Genomic DNA, 18494 nt, shown 5'->3' with positions numbered 1-18494 from the left:
TAAGGTCCGTTTGAACTTTGAAGCAGTGTAGTTAATACCGGTTCAAGAAAATTACCGGGACCCACGAGGTAAGGCTGGTTACCGGCTAAAATTTTAAACATAACTTGATCTTTTTTGTGAAATAGATAAAATTTTATCAAAACTTAACCAGATGTAAGATTTTTACCAAAAATTGACCAGATTCAAACGACACTGCTCTGTTACCAGTTCGAAATTCTTATCACTTGTCTGGAGTTTCGCAAGAAACAATACAATTTCTATATGAATTTCATGAAATTCCAATATTCTAAACAAGACCCAAAGCATGGACCATCACGTAACAGCTTAGGTATAGCAGTACAGCTCAAAATATTATAAACGAGCAACATGTTATGCTGGTAAAAGATCAAAATGTTATAAACAAGCAGCATGTTATGCTGGTAAAAATTGTGTCACTGTAAGCTATAGTCGAAAGATACAGATAATACAACAGAAGATGGGCACTTAACAAAACAATCAGCATAAAAAGGAAAATCGCAATACCAACAAGCAAAATTCACTACATAATCATGATAACTTTATCCTTGATTTTCAAAAGGAGATACTCTTAAAGTTGGTGTCCTCGGTGCTTGATCATAGTAGCCAATCTGCCAATGAGGTGAAATTTTGAATGTGGGTAAGCCCTTCGTGAAATACCAATGACATCATTAAACATAAGCTGTCATGGGAATTAGAGTTTATAGAACGCTTACCTCTTAATGTTTACATGTGCAGCGTCCTCATAATACTGTATTTATCTATCTGCATTCAACAGCTTTGCAGTGCCCGTTTGATTAAAATCCAGGACACAACTTTCCTGACCCTAGCTGAACTCAAGAAAATGTACAGCAGAAAAAAATGATGGTCGCTTGAAAAGTAAAGGAATGCGGAGAGCTCAACCACCTCCAATTAAAGTATAGTATTTTGGGGAGTGTTGATTCGGTCCGAGTCTGACTCCAGATTTACACGCGGCAACATGCTACATGCTCACAAGTATAAGCAGTTGCGTGCATGACTCTAAACAGTGTATATTCAATTGGATGGAACTGAATACTAGTAAATGATACCAATTTGTGCATAGCTACTGCTTATTTGGGTTTTGCTCTTTAATTTTTGCTAGTTTTGCATTTATGAGCTTATCCAATATGGGGGGCTCAAGAGGGATTGGGTCAAGACATCTCTCATGGGCAGCATTGTTGACCTGCAGAGAGGAAAACAAATAACCAATGTTCAAATGCCATTCAGAGACAGGTCCACAAGACGCTAAATAACCCACACAATTTCTTTCACACAAAAGAAGGCTAGTATAAAGAAGATTGAGTTACAAGCAGGCACAATAAGGAACAATTAGAACAAACAAAACTAGCTTAGACTGGTTTCTGGGTAAGTCGAATGTTAGGTGGTAGTTATCTAACCTCTTTGAGTAAAAAGCTAACAGCTGCTTCATCATCAATAAACTCCTTAAGGGAGCTCTTGAGAAATTCCATATCCAGCTGAATCTGCTGAAATCCGCTTCTGTTGAAAGTCTGAAGACGGACAAATTCTTGCAAGCTTTTCAGGCAGAGCTTGAGGACAGTAGAAATTACAGATTCCTGAAATTTACCCAGAATACAAGGAATTAAAGTCAAAAGTGACTATGTGATATTCCTGTAGCTGAAAGAAAATTATACTTGATCACCAAGCAAGTTAACCCATAAATCGAACTATAGAATATCTGCCGCAACAAACATCAGAAAATTCAATTAATAAGCTGATATATGGCCTCATTCAGAAGATGCATTCTATAACTTGCAGCATTTGGCATTGCAGTGGCTTTTAAGAGATATTCTATGCAGAGTTTTGGGTACCATAACGAGTGTTACCACTTACCAGTCCCTAAAATTGGGCAGGGCTGATTCTGTAATTGGGAAAATCAGCAGGTTCTTTTAACTTCTTTTGAATTTGATGCTTCTATATTTATTTTGCAGATTTGAAGGTTGGGATATAAACTAGATGCAAATACAAGCCTATTGGCACATATGTTGAACTTTAAAAGGAGTTTAGAGGGTGAACAGGCTGAACCAAAACCGGGACAGACTAAGAAAAAATTATCATGACTTTCCCGCTGTGACAAGTTCATGTGACTGAATGTTAATAACAAATTGTTAACCTCCTGTTTTTAATTATCGACAGAAATATTTTGCCAACATACAGTTGTCTGAGTCAATTCCGCACCTAAGTAAAATTAAATGAAACATGAACATAGCGATCAAGTGATAAGGGAAATAAAGGTACTACGCAATGCACAAAATGATCAAGTATACAGTCGAGAGATTTGCAGAAATGCACTCAGTTGATTGCGCTTTGCTGAAATGTCATCTTGACCCACATGTCATTGACAGAAGTGGTCCCACGTGTCATTGACAGGGTGGCATCGAAGCACCCATCACCTGGAGTGCATTTCGGCAATTTTCCCTATACAGTCTACAATAGTCCCCCTAAATAGGTGATCCTTTAGCAATTCTCCTGGATAACATTATAGTACAACTAGTTGAATGCATCCTGTCACAATGGAACTAAGAAAAGCATTTCTTGACACTGTTAGCCGATTTATTTTATCCCAACTAGCATGAAATAACGTCTTTCATATGGAAGTATGCTGTACACATGAAAAAAATTCTGGCAACAGTGAAACTATCAGCCCAATAATGATGACTAGGTTTTCACTTAAAACAAACAGAACCTAAATGTTTTGATACGTGTGAATCTGCCATAACTAAAAAATGTCCATTGTGATGACTGATGCTGTATGATGCCCCCAGTCCAAATATTTAACAAATTAAAAGATTAATGAAACCAAAACATTTTTTAAAACTTCTAAAAGAACAAAGGAAATAGGTCATTCCAGGAGATCACCTGTGTGTATTCAACTTTGGTAAATATTTCCATTTTCTGCTCGAATAACTTTGCAAGATGGTTTTCTAGAAACTGACTTCTAGAACGGTTTGTGTTTGATCGATTCAACATGTCTTCTCGCATTGGATTGCTTCTAGAGGAAGTCGTGCTGCCAGTGCTATCAGAATGCCGATGTCGCCGAATTAAACCACAAGGTAAGATCTGCTTGACTTCAGATACCACACCATTGAACTACATGGAAAAGAAGATTTTGTTTAGTTAGAGAAAGCTTGACAAAATTTCCAGCATGAGCACATGTTTTTGGAAGTAGTGGTAGCCATATGAAGTAGTGAGGATAAAAAATGAACATCAACAGGTTGGTGATCAGGTGGTCATGGGTCAGGATGAAAAGCAACAAGCTGTGTTGGAATTTAAACATGCAGAAACTTTTAATCTTGCCTCCTTTTACCAGCCGGCTCAAGATCTTTCATCTCTTGAGGAGCCTATCACTGGAGAAAGAAATTGGAGTACTATCAAGTCCCTGCCGAGGTACAAAGCCCCTGGACCTGATGGTTTCATAGGGCAGTTCTATTTGTCTTGTTGGCAGATTATCAAGAATGATATTGTGGAAGCAGTGGTTGCTCTTCAGCATGGTGATTCTAGAAAATTGGGGCTGCTGAATTCAGCATATTTAACTTTACTACCAAAGAAAAAAGATGTTTTGGAGGTCAAGGACTATCGGCCTATAAATCTCATCCATAGTTTTGCTAAACTTGTGACGAAAATTATGGCTAATAGGCTCACCCCAAAGCTGTCCTTGCACCCAACTCGGTTTCTTCATCAACAAAAAGAGCCCCAGTTGCTTCTAAAATTAGATATATCTAAAGCTTTTGATTCGGTATCTTAGAGTTTTCTTTTGGAAATTCTCAATCATCTTGATTTTGGGGCTTGTTGGCATACTATGATTTGCAATCTGCTTTCCACATCGTCCACTTGTATCCTCCTTAATAGTGTGCCGGGAGAAAATATCATTCATCGTAGAGGGCTGCGGCAAGGAGATCCTCTCTCTTTGATGCTTTTCATTTTGGTTATGGATGTGCTGAATTCATTGTTTGCTAAGGCAGCGGAGGAGGGTTTGCTTCAACCGCTGTCCACTAGACGAGTTAGCCATCGAGTCTCCATGTATGCTAATGATGTGGTCTTATTTTTAAAGCCTATTAGTGAGGATCTTGATATGGTAAAGCAGATTCTATCTCGATTCGGTGGAATTTCAGGGCTCAAGACTAACATTCGTACGTGCTCAGCCACTCCTATTCAGTGTGCTTCAACAGACATTGATATTGTTTGGGAATCTATGTCGTGTGCTATGGTGGACTTCCCCTGCATAAATCTTGGTCTCCCCCTATCAGTCAAGAAGCTGACCAAAGCAGTCTTGCTTCCTTGGATTGATAAAGTGGCAGATTGGCTCCCCGGTTGGAAAGCGGCCCTCATTTACCTGGCTGGCAGTGCTGTGCTTGTTAAGGCCATGCTCACAGCCATTCCCATATACTTATTATTGGCAATGGATGTGCCATGTTGGTTGGTCAAGGCCATAGACAAGCGAAGGTGAGCATTTCTGTGGAAAGGACGCAAGGAAGTTCATGGTGGACATTGCCTCCTTGCTTGGACTAAGGTGAGCAGACCTAAGGAGTTAGGAGGGCTCGGAATTCATAATTTAGAGATCCTTAGTTGGGCTTTGCGAATGAAATGCCTTTGGATACAGAGGACTGATCCTGACCGATCTTGGTGTATGTTTGGCACAACAGTTCCAAGTAATGCAGTATCACTTTTCACCATCATGGTCACAACAGAGGTCGATAATGGAAGAAACACTAAATTTTGGACTGACAAATTGTTGCTGGGCCAATCTCTGCAGAATTTGGCACCTCACACATTTGCTTTGGTCTCTAAGCGCATCTCTAAGAAGAGAACTGTCAGAGAAGCCTTGTCTGGCAACAATTGGGTCAAGGATATTAGAGGGACTGTTACTGTTCAGATCTTGGAAGAGTTTTTTCAGATTTTAGAACTCCTAGCCGATGTGGAACTGCATGATGATGTGGAGGATATGCACATATGGACTGCTACTGCATCCGGCATCTTTTCATCCAGATCGGCTTATAAGGCATTCTTTGAGGGTAGCACCAAGTTTGAACCTTGGCAGAGGCTTTGGAAATCATGGGCACCTCCCAGAGTAAAATATTTCATTTGGTTGGCTTGAAGTCTGCTGAACGTTGTTGGACTGCTGAACGTCTCGCACGACGAAGTCTACCTCATCCTACAAGATGCCCCTCATCTGTCTTTCCAAAATTGGTGGTTTGAAGCAACGCTTTTTGTTGACTCAAGACGGAGAAAGGGATTCCATTCCTTGGTCATGTTGGTAGCATGGTTCATCGGGAAACATCGCAATGAATGTGTCTTCGAGGGAAGAAGCCCTAGTTATCTCATCTGGTTCAGGGCATTAGAGATGAATCTGCTCTTTGGTGCTCCGCAGGGGCCATTCAGTTGGAATCCCTCTAGTCTTGAGTGTGGTCTGGTTTTTTAGGTCGTTTTCCTGAGCCATAGACACTAGGGGCATCTTCCCTCCGTTCTGGCGCCTGTAATTACTCTTCCAGTGTTCCTTTTCTTTTTCTTTTCGCTTCTTTTTCTTCTGGGGTGTGTGTGCTCCATGTGTGTTTGGCCCTGCTGGGTTAGTTTTGTATTTGATCTTTCTTCTTCTTAATATAATGACGGGCAACTCTCCTGCCGATTCGAGAAAAAAAATGAACATCATTTTTAAGACTCCAACAGCTAAATTTGCATGGTAATGAGAACCGAGCAATATCTCAGTTGGTAGAGCATCCGGTTGAGAGGCTGCCTACTCGGGCTCGGACCCGGGTGCTCGAAGATCGTTTGAGTACCTCTCTAAAAGGGTTCGGTACTCCCCTCTCTTAAGACAAAGCCAGGGGACGTCTTTTCCTGTGGTCGAGTTTTAAATTGGCATGGTAATGCATGCTCAATTATCAATTTGTAAGCGTACTAGCATTAGAAACACACATTAAACGATATGAAAAGGAACCGAACAAACCTCTAGGAGAAGTAGATCAACAAACATGTTCACTTCCCGCGGCTCCTTGTGCTAATTTGGTTGAACATATACATAAAGAAGAAATACAAATTTGAGCAAACAAATACCAGAAAGAGCAAAAATCACTGATTGCAAACATTTTCTGTTGAACAGGAAGGCTAACCTTTGTCCAGACCGGTGTTGTAAATCGCTTATTAAGAAGTTTGGAGATCTTCTGAGTCTTCATATTTATGTACTGCTCCAAGGAACATAATATTCAGTTATTGGCACTGTCAGATCCAATAAAAGAATTTGTACTTCTAAAGCAGAAAAGGATGAAACAATTTCAGGTTACAAACAGTAGAACTACACATGTTCCTGATTATGCTCCACACATGGGATATTCTCACATGTAAACTGCAACTTGGCTGCTTAGAAACAGAAATTGGTTCTGCTTTTGGAAACAAAATTATAGAACAAGTAATGATACTATGGATGCTATTTTTCATGACATGAGATATTATGCATGTAACCGCATTGCTATCCGGGTTGAACATATCTAAAATACAATAGGTTAATAATGCTAACAAAACTTGAAATAGACTAACATCATGTACACATATCATTGTTTCTCTATTACAATAATGCACACAACTTTTAGAAAAGGAATATCAAAAGAATAAGAGAAAACATTAGTCTGCAAGCCTTATTTTCTTTCTATATATAGTTATTTAATTTCGTATAACAGTTTATGAGAAGCAAAGAAAAATCACACCACATGGCACACAGAGATAAAATATCTACATAAAAGCCAATAACAATTAACAATAATAGAATGAAAACGAACAGAAGATAAAGAAGAATGTTTCTTACATGGTGTAAGAACTTTTCTCCGGATGAACGATATAGCCGGCATATCTCTCCAGGTACAAAAGGTGGTCCATATTCGTAGCTATGCGCACCACCTCCAGAAAAAGAAGAAGCCAACTCCTAGAAAACGTAACAGAAGTCAGAATCGTTTCATTACAGATTCACTATTATCTGAGAAGGTTCACATTGGACAGTCAACAAGTGAAATTAGCAATGTACCTCTGTGACTTTAGGAATTGTTGTTTGTTCAATGTAAACACATAGTTGTGCAAGCATAAGCACCAACACTGTTGGGACCTTATCAATTTGCACAGAATCCAGAGTACTTGACTCTTGTGAGAAACTCTTGCGTCTCCCAGAAAGCACATGAAAATGCCCATCAAGTTTCTGGAAAAAATCTTGAAAACCTTCTTGTACCCAATCAATAATCAAATCTCTCAGCTTTACAAGCAACTCTGTATTGCCATCTATGAGACAGTGAAATTCCTGAAAGAAACATAGGCAAATGAGAACATTAAAATAGAGCATAAGGAAGCTCTGATGCAATCATGAGTTAATTAGTAGATTGTGCATGACATTTATGTTGTTTGACAACATAACAAAACATATTGATATTAAAATGCTTTCTGACGCTTCCAAATGTTTACCTGCAGGAGATCTATGCATCCTTGGGATACTTTAATTTTGCTTGTTTCCATCGCAGTTTGCAGCTGTGACTCTTCTAACTTCTCACTTGATGTTGAATGTGTTCTGACCAGTGCATCTGCTTAGCCATATACAACAGATGTGAGTTTTTCTATAATACATATCTTTTTTATTTTCCTACTTGTACCATTAAAAGCTAACCAAATCAAATCTGGAATGTAGTCCAGGATGAAATCAGTTCTGCACAAAAATTGCAAACTTAAGATAAATTATGGTGCGAGGGGGCAACCTGATATTTCACTTTGAAGATGAAGAAAGACAGTTGCTATGTGTTGCCTAATAATATCTCGAGTAGTCTGACAGCAAAAACATTGGCACATGCAAAATCAGTACCAAGAAATATACACAGATGGGCATGGAGGATATCAAAAACAACAATTACAGAGTATACCCAGAAAGCAAAACTTCAGTCTTTCCAAAAGAACCTTATCACATAACCTCTATACTAACGAACAATCCTCAGCTATCATACAAAATGGTTTTTTGCTCACTTGTGAATTAACACACGAGTTATCAGGCAGTGCCGTAAAAACAAGTCTACAAGGCCATACACAAACTTTAAGGAAGAAACAACAGCACACCAACTAATGCAGTATGTTATGCACATTTATCCACATGGTCTCTTCTTGATTCTGGGCAGAACATACAAAGAGAGTGAAGAGAAAAAAGGCATAACATTAAATCTGATAGTTTAAGGATATTTCAGCCACAGAGAAAAACATATAATTTTTGTCTTAGTAGGTTATAATATCATTGAATGGAACTGTTACAATGTGCAGGTCAAACCTCCAAAGAAAAAGCTGGTAGTGCAGCCTCTGGTATAACTTCATCAATGTCAATTGCGTCCTCCCACAAGGCACCTTTGATCACCCAAGAGTAGCAGTAATAAATTGAATGCAATGATCTTACAAACAGTAATATCAATTTATTAAGCAAGACTGTTAAGGCTAAGTTTGGCATTGGGGTAGCTTTACAAAAGCACCTTTTCCCTACTTTTGAATTAATAAGTTAGTTGAAAGAATCCTATTCTGCTATTCAAGTCATAACAGCAAAATATTTGTAGTACTAGTATGATACAATATCAACGCAATACAGCACAGCGAAGCAACCACTGGCCCTCTAATGTCAAGAATATTAACATTAAGGACTCTGTCTATATACAGAACATATGAATTCAAGTACCGACAGCCACTGGCCCATAGAGGTTTACACTATCGTTCTAAATATATTCTGTAAATAAAATGTCTATAGCATTGATAAAGTTCTTACATAGCATTGCCAATAGATCTGTTGACAGAATTCTTTTCTTCAGATTCTCTCTGACTGTTTCATACCGGCTTCATGCAAAGTAAAAAGAAAAAGATAAGACAAGTGCATGTGATGAATTTCATAGTAGAAATGTAAGATAAACCAAGCAAGCAGCACATGCCATATGGGGAGTCTAAATGAAATGCTAGTTTAAGTTTATCTAGTAGAACCTCATATTGGAGTAATTTTCTTGTATCCCCATTGCACAGCAAGGAATATGTAACAGCCCATTATGCGGAATGGTAGAAAGAAGGCAAAGGCAAGAAAAAGAAAAGAAAAATATTCCCATTTGTTTTTTCACTCGCATTCCTCTCTGCATTGTACATGGTAGTTTAAGACATGAACCAGGTTGTTCATAAGTTTATGGCTCCTTTGCCATTCTGGCAACAGATCCAGAAGACAGCTGCCTCGTCAGCCTCAGTGGACCCCAATGCTATAACTCTTGATCACTAGAAGCAAGACCAACTTTGATACCCACCCCCAAGCTGCTCTGATCGTCTCAAAAAAAGAAAAGAAATAAAAGCTGTAATAAATTGAGAAAGAAAAAAAATCATCTCAAGCTATACCTACAAAGTTTTATGGACAAACACATCAGCGTGGAGGCTTATCTTTCAGGATTAAAAATTTGATGTCATTAATGAAGGAAGCCATGTCATGTATTTTCACATCAGTAATCTCCTTGGTTAGTTGGTTTGTATTCTGGGAGCTAAAACAACAAAGACTTTGACAGGATGTAGTCACTTATGATCCAAAGGCAGCTCACAGTTTAATGGCACAAGTGCACTAGATAAGAACTCAACTTACTTTGAGAACAAAGCTTGTGCAAGCTCAATGAGACGCCTCTCTGAATCAGGAAATATTATTAAATAGGCACGGAATGTCTTTGAAATGTTGCCTATTGAAGCCTGACAAAAATTAACAGAAGAGAGTATTTGATGATTAATCAATACGGTAGTTGGCAAACAAAATTGTAAAACAAGTGTTACAAATAGGCTACATTTTACGGCATGTACATGATCACATTACACAAACAGTGCATAATTGGTCGCAATATAGGCCACACAAGCTGTGCCAGTCCCGTTTTGTGGAACTTCCATGCAAAATTAAATGGAAATTGTTCAGTTGTTCCAATATTTCTGATATATACCTGTGTAGGCTCATTCTGGAAATTCAAGAGGCAATCTTCTAACTTCTCGAGTAGATTTGATTTTAGGTTATCCACCTGTTGAGAAGTATGGAAAAAAAATACTAAGATGGGGATTACAGAAAAAAGGGCAACACATGCAAATAGTGCATCGATATAACACAAAGAGAAGCTGGCATAGCCTATTCGATATGCAATTATGCACATCATAAAAATGTAACTAGCAGTGATAAAATGCATACCGGAAAGTTCAGTTGTTTAAGAAGCACTACAGCTTCTGCTCTTGCTTCAATAGGTTCAGAATCTGAGTATAACTTTGCCTGTAAATATATGGGAAGTAAGCATTAAAAATCACGGCACGTTTAGAAGAATACAATTTTGTATCGAACCATAAGGGGTAGAGGGCATTTGAACAATTGATTATGAGTTCTTCCGTACAATATTACAAATTTGAGTCGGAATGCACACAATTACCTGAAGGTGTTGTATAACTAAATCCATTGCCTCCTCAGATGCCTTTTTACATTCTTGAAAGGATGTATCACCATAGGCCTATAATAGAGAAAAAAAAGTAAATGAAACAGCATATTGAAAAGATGTGGGAGTTTCTAAGACAAGGAAATAAGATTTAAGCTCAAATTTACCTCAAAAATAGGTTTTGCTCCAGTAAAAAACCTTACAGCATCTGCATATGCTTCTGTCTTGATGCATTTGTTAAGCCGAGTTGGCAGGTCATATATGAACTGCACAAAAAAGTTGATGGAAACTGACATTATCAAAAGTTCTCATGTGTGTTTTGCGTCTACACCTCATCAATTATTAGAATTCACTGGCAGTAAAATACTCTGGAGAGATAAAAAAGCTATACAGAATAAATAATTGACTAGCAGTCTAGAACAAACATCTTCACGGCATGTCTTCATGCGACCAGAAACAAAAACCCATGGTGGTCAGTAGCAGTGTGATTTGTAACTTTCTATGTATTTCATGTTATGCTCTAAGGCCTAGTGGTCCAAATACGCAACAGGTGACTCAAGGCTCAAGTGGGATAAACTACACATGCGCAACAACTCACCCAAGCTGTTGTCCTAGCTTCACAGGAAAGACTTAACTCAAAGTTAGAAACTTGATTTACCTTGGGTTTATGCTGCAACATTCGTTCCACATTCAACTCCTAAACTTGAGGCTTAACTACACACGTTGGCCACTTGGGTCTCCCACACCAAGGGCTGGGTATCAATTATAGTACCAGTATACCACTTAGGTTTAACTAAACTGCTATTGGTGAAATCTGCATAGCATAATTTGACAGTACCTTACTATAAATTGTTAGTTTTTGTCGGCAATAACAAATAGAGCAGCATAAATCACTAGTCCTAAGAATAATAATGCAAGCAAGACAGTATTTAGTATTTACCTGAACTTTTCGGAGGAGATTGCGTGTACGGTGTAATTTCTCTATGTTTTCCCTTTTGTCGAAAAGAGATGTATTCACTGTGTCACTTTTTGATTGCACTGATGTTATCTGGCAACAAGCAAACACGGATTGGTTCAACCATGTAAAAATAAGTCGAGAATACACCAATAACCAGATAATGCATACTTTTGCAAGAAGCTGCTCCATATTTGCCTCCATTCCAACAATGTTAGTCTTCATCCTGCAGCAAAACCATAGATACGTAGAGATACACATACAACTATAACAAATAATAGCACTGGTACCTCAAATTCATTAACAGAAGGAGAAGTGTGTGCTATCAGTAAGGAAACAGCATTACCTTTTTATAGTGTCAGTTGCACTAATAAACTTGTTATAATTCTCATACACCAGCATCTGTAAGTCTGTGTCTAGGTTCTTGATCTCGGCGGCCATCTTCACATGCCTCTGTAGAAGACTTTCCAGATTTGATTGTTGCACCTAAAAATCACAAGGAACGTGAGCATTCTCTTCTTAAATGTCGGAACTAACAAACCAAACTCTGATTTCATGTGTCACACTGCCTTACTTTTACAACAAACACTATCAATAGAAGATTAGGGTGTGTGGGCTAGGCCCCAAACAACCTCACTAATTTTCAGTAATTCCCTAAGAATTTTGCACTCTAGCTAGCCAATAATTTGGCAAGGTTAGTTGGGGCAAAAACCAAAGATGTCCTAAGTCCATCTAGAAAAACACTCAAAACCATTTCAGTTTTCTTAAAAAAAAAACATTTCCAGCAGTCCAAGTATCCAACACCGCAAGGAATAGCATGAAAAACTCAAGACATTCAAGTAAAAACGGCAAGTTATGCAACAATTATGCAAACAGGGTAATGTTCACCAGTTGAAATACAGATCAGTGATAGCTCATACTGAACCTCTAACAATCAGAATGCAAGTAACCTGATTACAGAACAGAAATTGTATAAGTAAGATGGAAGTAAATTTGATCTTTCTGATTAATAGCATATGTGCCTTGATACAAACTCGAGGAATAGGTTGCAAATGAATTTGATTGATATTTAGTAAAATAAAAAACACAATATGCATTCGCATGCAACATTCAATGGAATAGTTATGCCTTAGGCACATTATGTGAGTAGTCCATGCTGATAGAAGTACTCTGATGCAAATTTCAATTTCATCTGTTTTGGTCAAATTACTACAATTCATGTTATATATGTAACCCTCTATCTCGGATAGCACCTCTTCAGGATCCCATTTCCTTAGCAGAACTACAATTATAATCACATAATAATCGGACAAATTTCATTAAAAACTCAACTACGTGACCTGCACATACATCAGAAATTTTAGCGGCGTATACACACATTACACAACCATGTATAAAACCCTACATATGTTAGCAGCATCACAGCAACCGCCATTTCGGCTCAGTTGATCTCCTCCAGACAAAATGCAAAGTGCATTATTCAGGTTAATTCCATCCAGAGGTTAACAATTAGGAGGTTATAGTAGGTCACAATTCATCACATTCGTTCAAACTCTAACTAACATGTCCCCAACCCGTCCCCAACCATATGATCCGACCGAGAAGCAGAGAGCTGGATCTGAGAAACCAGAGAGAGAGAGGGGGGGGCCGGGGGGGGGGGGGGGGGAGGGAGCGAGTGGGGTCAGATGCGAGCGCGAACCAGGACGTTCATGTAAATCTCAGGATCGAAGGAGGCAGCGTTGATGGAGTCGAGGGGCGACGCGGGGACGGCGGTGGGGGAGGGCCGCACCAGGGACGCGGGGGCCGCCGTGACGGCCGCGGCCGCGGCCGCGGAGGGGTCGGTATTGTAGAAGCTAGCGAGGAGATCGCGCGTGCGCCGCGCCTTCTCGTCCATTGCCGGCGGCGCGGCGCCACCGGCTGTCGCCATGTCGGTGAGGCTTCGCGGCGGAGGCTCGGAGTCGGGACGCCGGGGGAGACCGGAGGCCGTAGGAGTGGATCGGTGTGGTCGAGTGGAGAATGACGAGGGTTTTTTTGCGAAGTTTCCTTTGAGATGTGGAATTCGCAAATTACAGGGGCTAAAACAATGCAAACGAAGTTGTTTACGCGATTTTTTAATAATACTATTTTATTAGAAATTTGTAAAATAATAATTAAATTTATAATATTGCAAGAATAGGTACATGTCAGTATATGGAGTGCTGACTAGTAATATGTTAGTACTCCGAGTACCGACTACCTACATGATAGCGGGTATAGGGACATATCGACACTTAGAGTACCGACAAATTATGGACCTAGAGAAACAAAGGTGCTATGAAGCCTTTTAGTGAACCGAGGAGACCTATCAGCAGTGTTGATAGGTGTCATAAAATGGGTTGTCAGCACTTAACATGTCGACAGGTGCTAGCTCAGGCTTATTGGCATATGGAGTGCTCACAAAACTATAATATCTATCCGGATACCGATCGGTTCGTCTTCTTCCCTGAGCTCTCCGTTTGCGATCGAGAGCACAACAGTGAGTGAAGAGAGAGAGAGTGGCGGCGCACAGAGGAGAGAGGGCGGTGGCACGAAGGATGGAAGATGGAGGAACCGGCAGCACCATACGGTAATTTTTCTTTATTTTTTTAATTAGAATAGAAAGAGTAGTAGGTAGAATATGAAAAATCTAAGTGGATTAGAGAAAAAAAATTAGGTTAAAGGTATAGTTGTGTAGAATAATAGATACAAAATTTAAAATATGATTTATGTGGTACATTTAGAATTGGATATTTAGAGTATTTAGAAATTTTAGTGTAGAATTTGCACAATATATTTAGGATAGTATGTTTAGAGTGTTTATAAATTTTAGGCTATGAATTCCACAGTATAGATGGAAAATTTAGAATAGGATATTCGTAATATAGATAGAATGTTTCAAAAGTTTTGAGTCGAATGTTAAGAATATTTAGATTAGAATTTGTAGGTACAATATGTAGGAATTTTTAGCAGAATATTTTGAATTTTATGGTACATGTAGAATAGGAAATAGTGTAGAGCTATTATTTAGGAAATTTTGGTATATGTCGAATATGACTTTTATTAGATTTGAGACATATTTGAGGTAATTTTAGGTAGCATTGATTCTAGAATGCGAGGTCAATATTCATCGATATATTATCAATTTATAGGTTAGGTTTGATAAAAATTAGGATTAGAGAAATTTAGAGATTAGTCTGTTGGAATATTTAGGTAGCTAGGCAAAATATTTTTTAGCGTTTTATAGCGATTTTAGTATAATGTATATGGTAGTTAGAGTAAATTTAGCTAACGGAATATTAGTATTGTATGTTGAATCAGGGATGTCAACTGTAGTGGAGTTTAGGGTTTTTTACGGTATTGGATATATCATGCATTGTGAGAGTAAAGTGGATTTGAGTAACTTGCAGTATGTGTTCATATAATTGAATATTTCGGGAGAGATACAGCGGACCCAAGTGTTAGGTTAGTTGTATAATCTGTTGCAACTTAGTGCGACACATCAGCGGCTGACGATGGAGGTTCTGATTCCTATACGTCATGAAACCGGGTGACAGTGGGTGCTCTGGGAGCTTACATGTTCGAAGCAAGGGCAGCGACTTGTGTCACTGGGGTTGAGACAGGGTTTTTCCCACTGCATACTTATAGAATTGAGCGATCTTGGTTCAACAGAAGCCGGGCCTAGCACCGTAGAAGCTATTGGTGAAAATGTTATCAATGAGGAGGTGCAAGAGAGTGTGGTTCCAGAGGTTCCCCTACAGACTAGTGCACCGGTTGAGGTACAGATGATAAGAGAAGAATATAATGATAGGGAAGATAATCAAGACACGATGCTTACTGATTAGGGGGAGTGGGACGAGGTACTTGTGGAGCAGATGGAGGCAGATGATGACGAGTTCTACACATTTGTGGACTTAGGTGTAGGAATTCCGGATGGATGATCAAATTTTGCATTAGAGAAGCTGACGGTGAATGATGGACACGAGTCGGCATGGGAGTATGATTCCATCGTGGTGATCAAAGGACATATATTTCATGACAATGTCTATCTACAACATATAGTGAAGAGATGTTTCTCAGAGAAGAGAGAGTTTAAGGTGGTAATTTCCAATCCTCGGACATAAGATGTGGAATGTTCAGCTAAAGGTTGCACTTGGTGAGTTTATGGATTCTTGCTGATCGGTGTGACACTGTATGGTTAGCGTCTATTGTTGAGCTGTATACGTGCAACTTGAGCGACCTCTAAGCGCGCACAAGAATATAACAATTAATTTTGTTGGAAAGGAGATATACTCAGAGATTGTGAAGAAGACTAGTATATCCCTATTTGAAGTTATGCATGCTATCAATAACAGATTTTGGTACGAGATTTTGTATGACATGACATGGACAGCGAAACAGAATATGTTAGAGAAGAGGTTTGGCACATATAAAGACTTATACCACAACCTATCCGGGCACCTGTATTACTACTCATGATTTTCTCAAACAGGATGGAGATCGAATTATTCAGTGGGCGTTCTGGTCGTTTGGCTGTATAATCGTGGCCTTCCGACATTGCCGGCCGATGACGTGCATGGACATGACATTCCTCACAAGCAAATACATGGGGTAGATACCCACAACTATTAGCATAGACGGTGAGAACCAGGTTGTGTCTTTGGTTTTTGCATTCGTCGAACGCGAGTGTACGAATAGTTGGATGTAGTTCTTGTAGTGGGTTAAGAGATGTATTGTTGGTAATAGGCCGAACATGTGTATCATCTATGATTGTCATGCAGGCTTATTGAACACTATCAACATATTATAGAGCGGTGCGGGCAGGGTATTATTGTGGCCAGATTTGCATAGCCGTTGGTGCATACGCCATCTTGGAGCAAACTTCTACAGATAATTCAGGAACATAAGGTTGATGGATCTTTTTAAGAAGTTGTGCAAACAGAACCAAAGAAGGAAGTTTGATGCTCTGTGGAAAGAGCTGGATAAACTAACTAGTAGGCAAATGGAAAAAGTTTGGAATAATCTAGTTGTAGCAAGGGAGGAGGAGCTCGAGGGCTTAAAGCCTTTACAACTTGAACCGCAGAGTGTGACCAGGAGAAGGACGGGTGAAAGGAGGGTTAAGTGTTTCTCCGAATGGATCAGACATGAACCATTGGAGAAATGGCCACTCATTGCGAACATTGATGGTTCAGTGTTATGGAATTATGACACTTGGTTAATGAAAGGGAATAGGTCATTGTCATTGGTGGTAATTATGAAGGGAGTCACTTGTGGATCACAGTGATGTCTTCGAGAGCGTTACAGTAAAGCCACACTACATATGGGCAACCCGTAAAGGGTGTACACAGAGAAGATGACTTCTTACATGGAAGAGAAGAGCGGGAAGGGTCAGTCCCACAGGGTTTATGTTGTTGGTAACCGTTAACACGTGTTCGAGGTTATGTTGCATGACAAGGGTGGGCTCGGTATCGGAAGGCAGAAAATTACAATGAAATACAGATTATGGCTAACAAACAACAAGTACGAGTGCACATGCAACAAGCCATCATTGATACATTTGTCTTGCTCTCATGTGCTAGCTTGTTGCGCGAAGGTCAACATAGAGTCTAAGTATTTCGTGTCGTTGTACTACCACAAGAGAGTCGTAGAAAGTACTTGGACCAGCGAGATGCTTGGGTGGTGGGCCATAAAGGATTTCACGAAGCCACTTGAAAATGGTCTATCTTAGATTCCATATCCAAACAACAAGGTTCACACAAATGGACGATGCAAGACTCGGCGTATTAGGAATGGTATGGACGATGCTGAGGGAGCACAAGCCCACAAAGAGCGTCTGATATGCGGAGGTCCCCATTCGAGGGGGTAGTGCGATCAGTGTCTGGTGGACACTCTAGCGTCAGGCGAGCACGTGAGGCATGTTCCGGTCCACAAGCCGAAGAAGAAGAAAAACCCTTCCAATGAGACTCATACTTGAGGCACGGTGAGACTATTTCCATGTTGTATTACTAATTAGAGGGTGCCCTAAGTTTGTAATATTCATTAGACTATATGCTCAACTCTTGTAATATTGATACATTATTTTATTATGTAATATTTAGACAAGAAGAGTATGTGTTCTAATATTTGGATCATGTTGTAATATTTATATTATGTTGTATTATGTGATATTTGTAGTATCTGACAACCTAAGTATGCATTACTTTTTAAGTTTTATTTTATTGGAGTTCAATTTTTATTTTGCATGTTCTGCGTTTCATTATTATGTGCTTGTCATATTCATTCTATTATGCAGTAGAATCTTTTTTGCTTTTAGGTATGAAGCTCATCGACCCAGTGATCGATGCGACGCATCCAACACACTTAGAGGGCATCGAGTTGTACCCCACCTTGCGTCTACATACTTCGGACCACTTATGAAGGTTTGACCAACGTTGGATCACGAGGTAATAAGTTTGTCCATTATATGTTTGTTCTCCCCCCCCCCCCCCCGATATTTTACTCTAATTCTATATTTTTCATAGGTTGAGGGCATCAGGTCTCCTTCTGGTGGTGCATCTCCTTGACCCGACTAGGGACCAGGCCCCTTGGATCCCTCTTGATCAGGCATTGCTGACTGCACTTGTTAACCGCTGGAGGTCAGAGACACACACTTTTCACCTGCCCGTAGGTGAGATGACTGTCACACTGCAGGATGTCTCTATGCTACTGGGTTTGCCCTTAGTAGGGGCTGCATTGTATGGGCCCTACTTGCATGCGGGGCGGAGGGACAAGCTGCTTGCTAGGTTCAATGGAGTCATCCCTGAGGGTCAGCAGCCAGAGCAGGTGGGCTTCAACTCGAAGCACGATCCATCAAAGGCTTAGGTCGAGAAGTTCCAGGAGGACCACCTCACACTAAACTCAGAGGACTGGAGAGTGCAATGGCACCTGGAGGCGTACATGTAGTGGTTGTTCGGGTGGGTTCTCTTCACCAGCACCCACGCAGGTACCATTGGTAAGCGGTTCGTTTTCTTCACCCAACATATTGCGGATGACCCCTCAGACTAGGT

General features: G+C 39.8%; 1 protein-coding gene across 1 annotated transcript; it reads right to left on the bottom strand.

Moving 5' to 3' along the window:
- Window positions 1-324: 324 nt before the first annotated feature.
- LOC133913261 (vacuolar protein sorting-associated protein 51 homolog) lies at window positions 325-13470 on the bottom strand. The gene is made up of 21 exons (XM_062356366.1): window positions 13133-13470; window positions 11780-11919; window positions 11605-11659; window positions 11419-11526; window positions 10646-10744; window positions 10476-10553; window positions 10244-10321; window positions 10005-10079; window positions 9662-9762; window positions 8819-8886; window positions 8336-8409; window positions 7779-7845; window positions 7492-7607; window positions 7064-7330; window positions 6848-6964; window positions 6159-6230; window positions 5996-6046; window positions 2914-3144; window positions 1434-1610; window positions 732-1219; window positions 325-626 (listed from the first exon to the last, which is right to left on the bottom strand). The coding sequence occupies exons 1-20, from the start codon at window positions 13358-13360 to the stop codon at window positions 1100-1102; spliced, it is 2322 nt and encodes a 773-aa protein (XP_062212350.1). The 5' UTR covers window positions 13361-13470; the 3' UTR covers window positions 325-626; window positions 732-1099.
- Window positions 13471-18494: the final 5024 nt, after the last annotated feature.

The sequence above is a fragment of the Phragmites australis genome, chromosome 3 (genome assembly GCF_958298935.1).
Source record: "Phragmites australis chromosome 3, lpPhrAust1.1, whole genome shotgun sequence".
In the NCBI taxonomy this organism is placed as follows: Eukaryota; Viridiplantae; Streptophyta; class Magnoliopsida; order Poales; family Poaceae; genus Phragmites; species Phragmites australis.
This window is presented reverse-complemented; position numbering and strand designations above follow the sequence as displayed.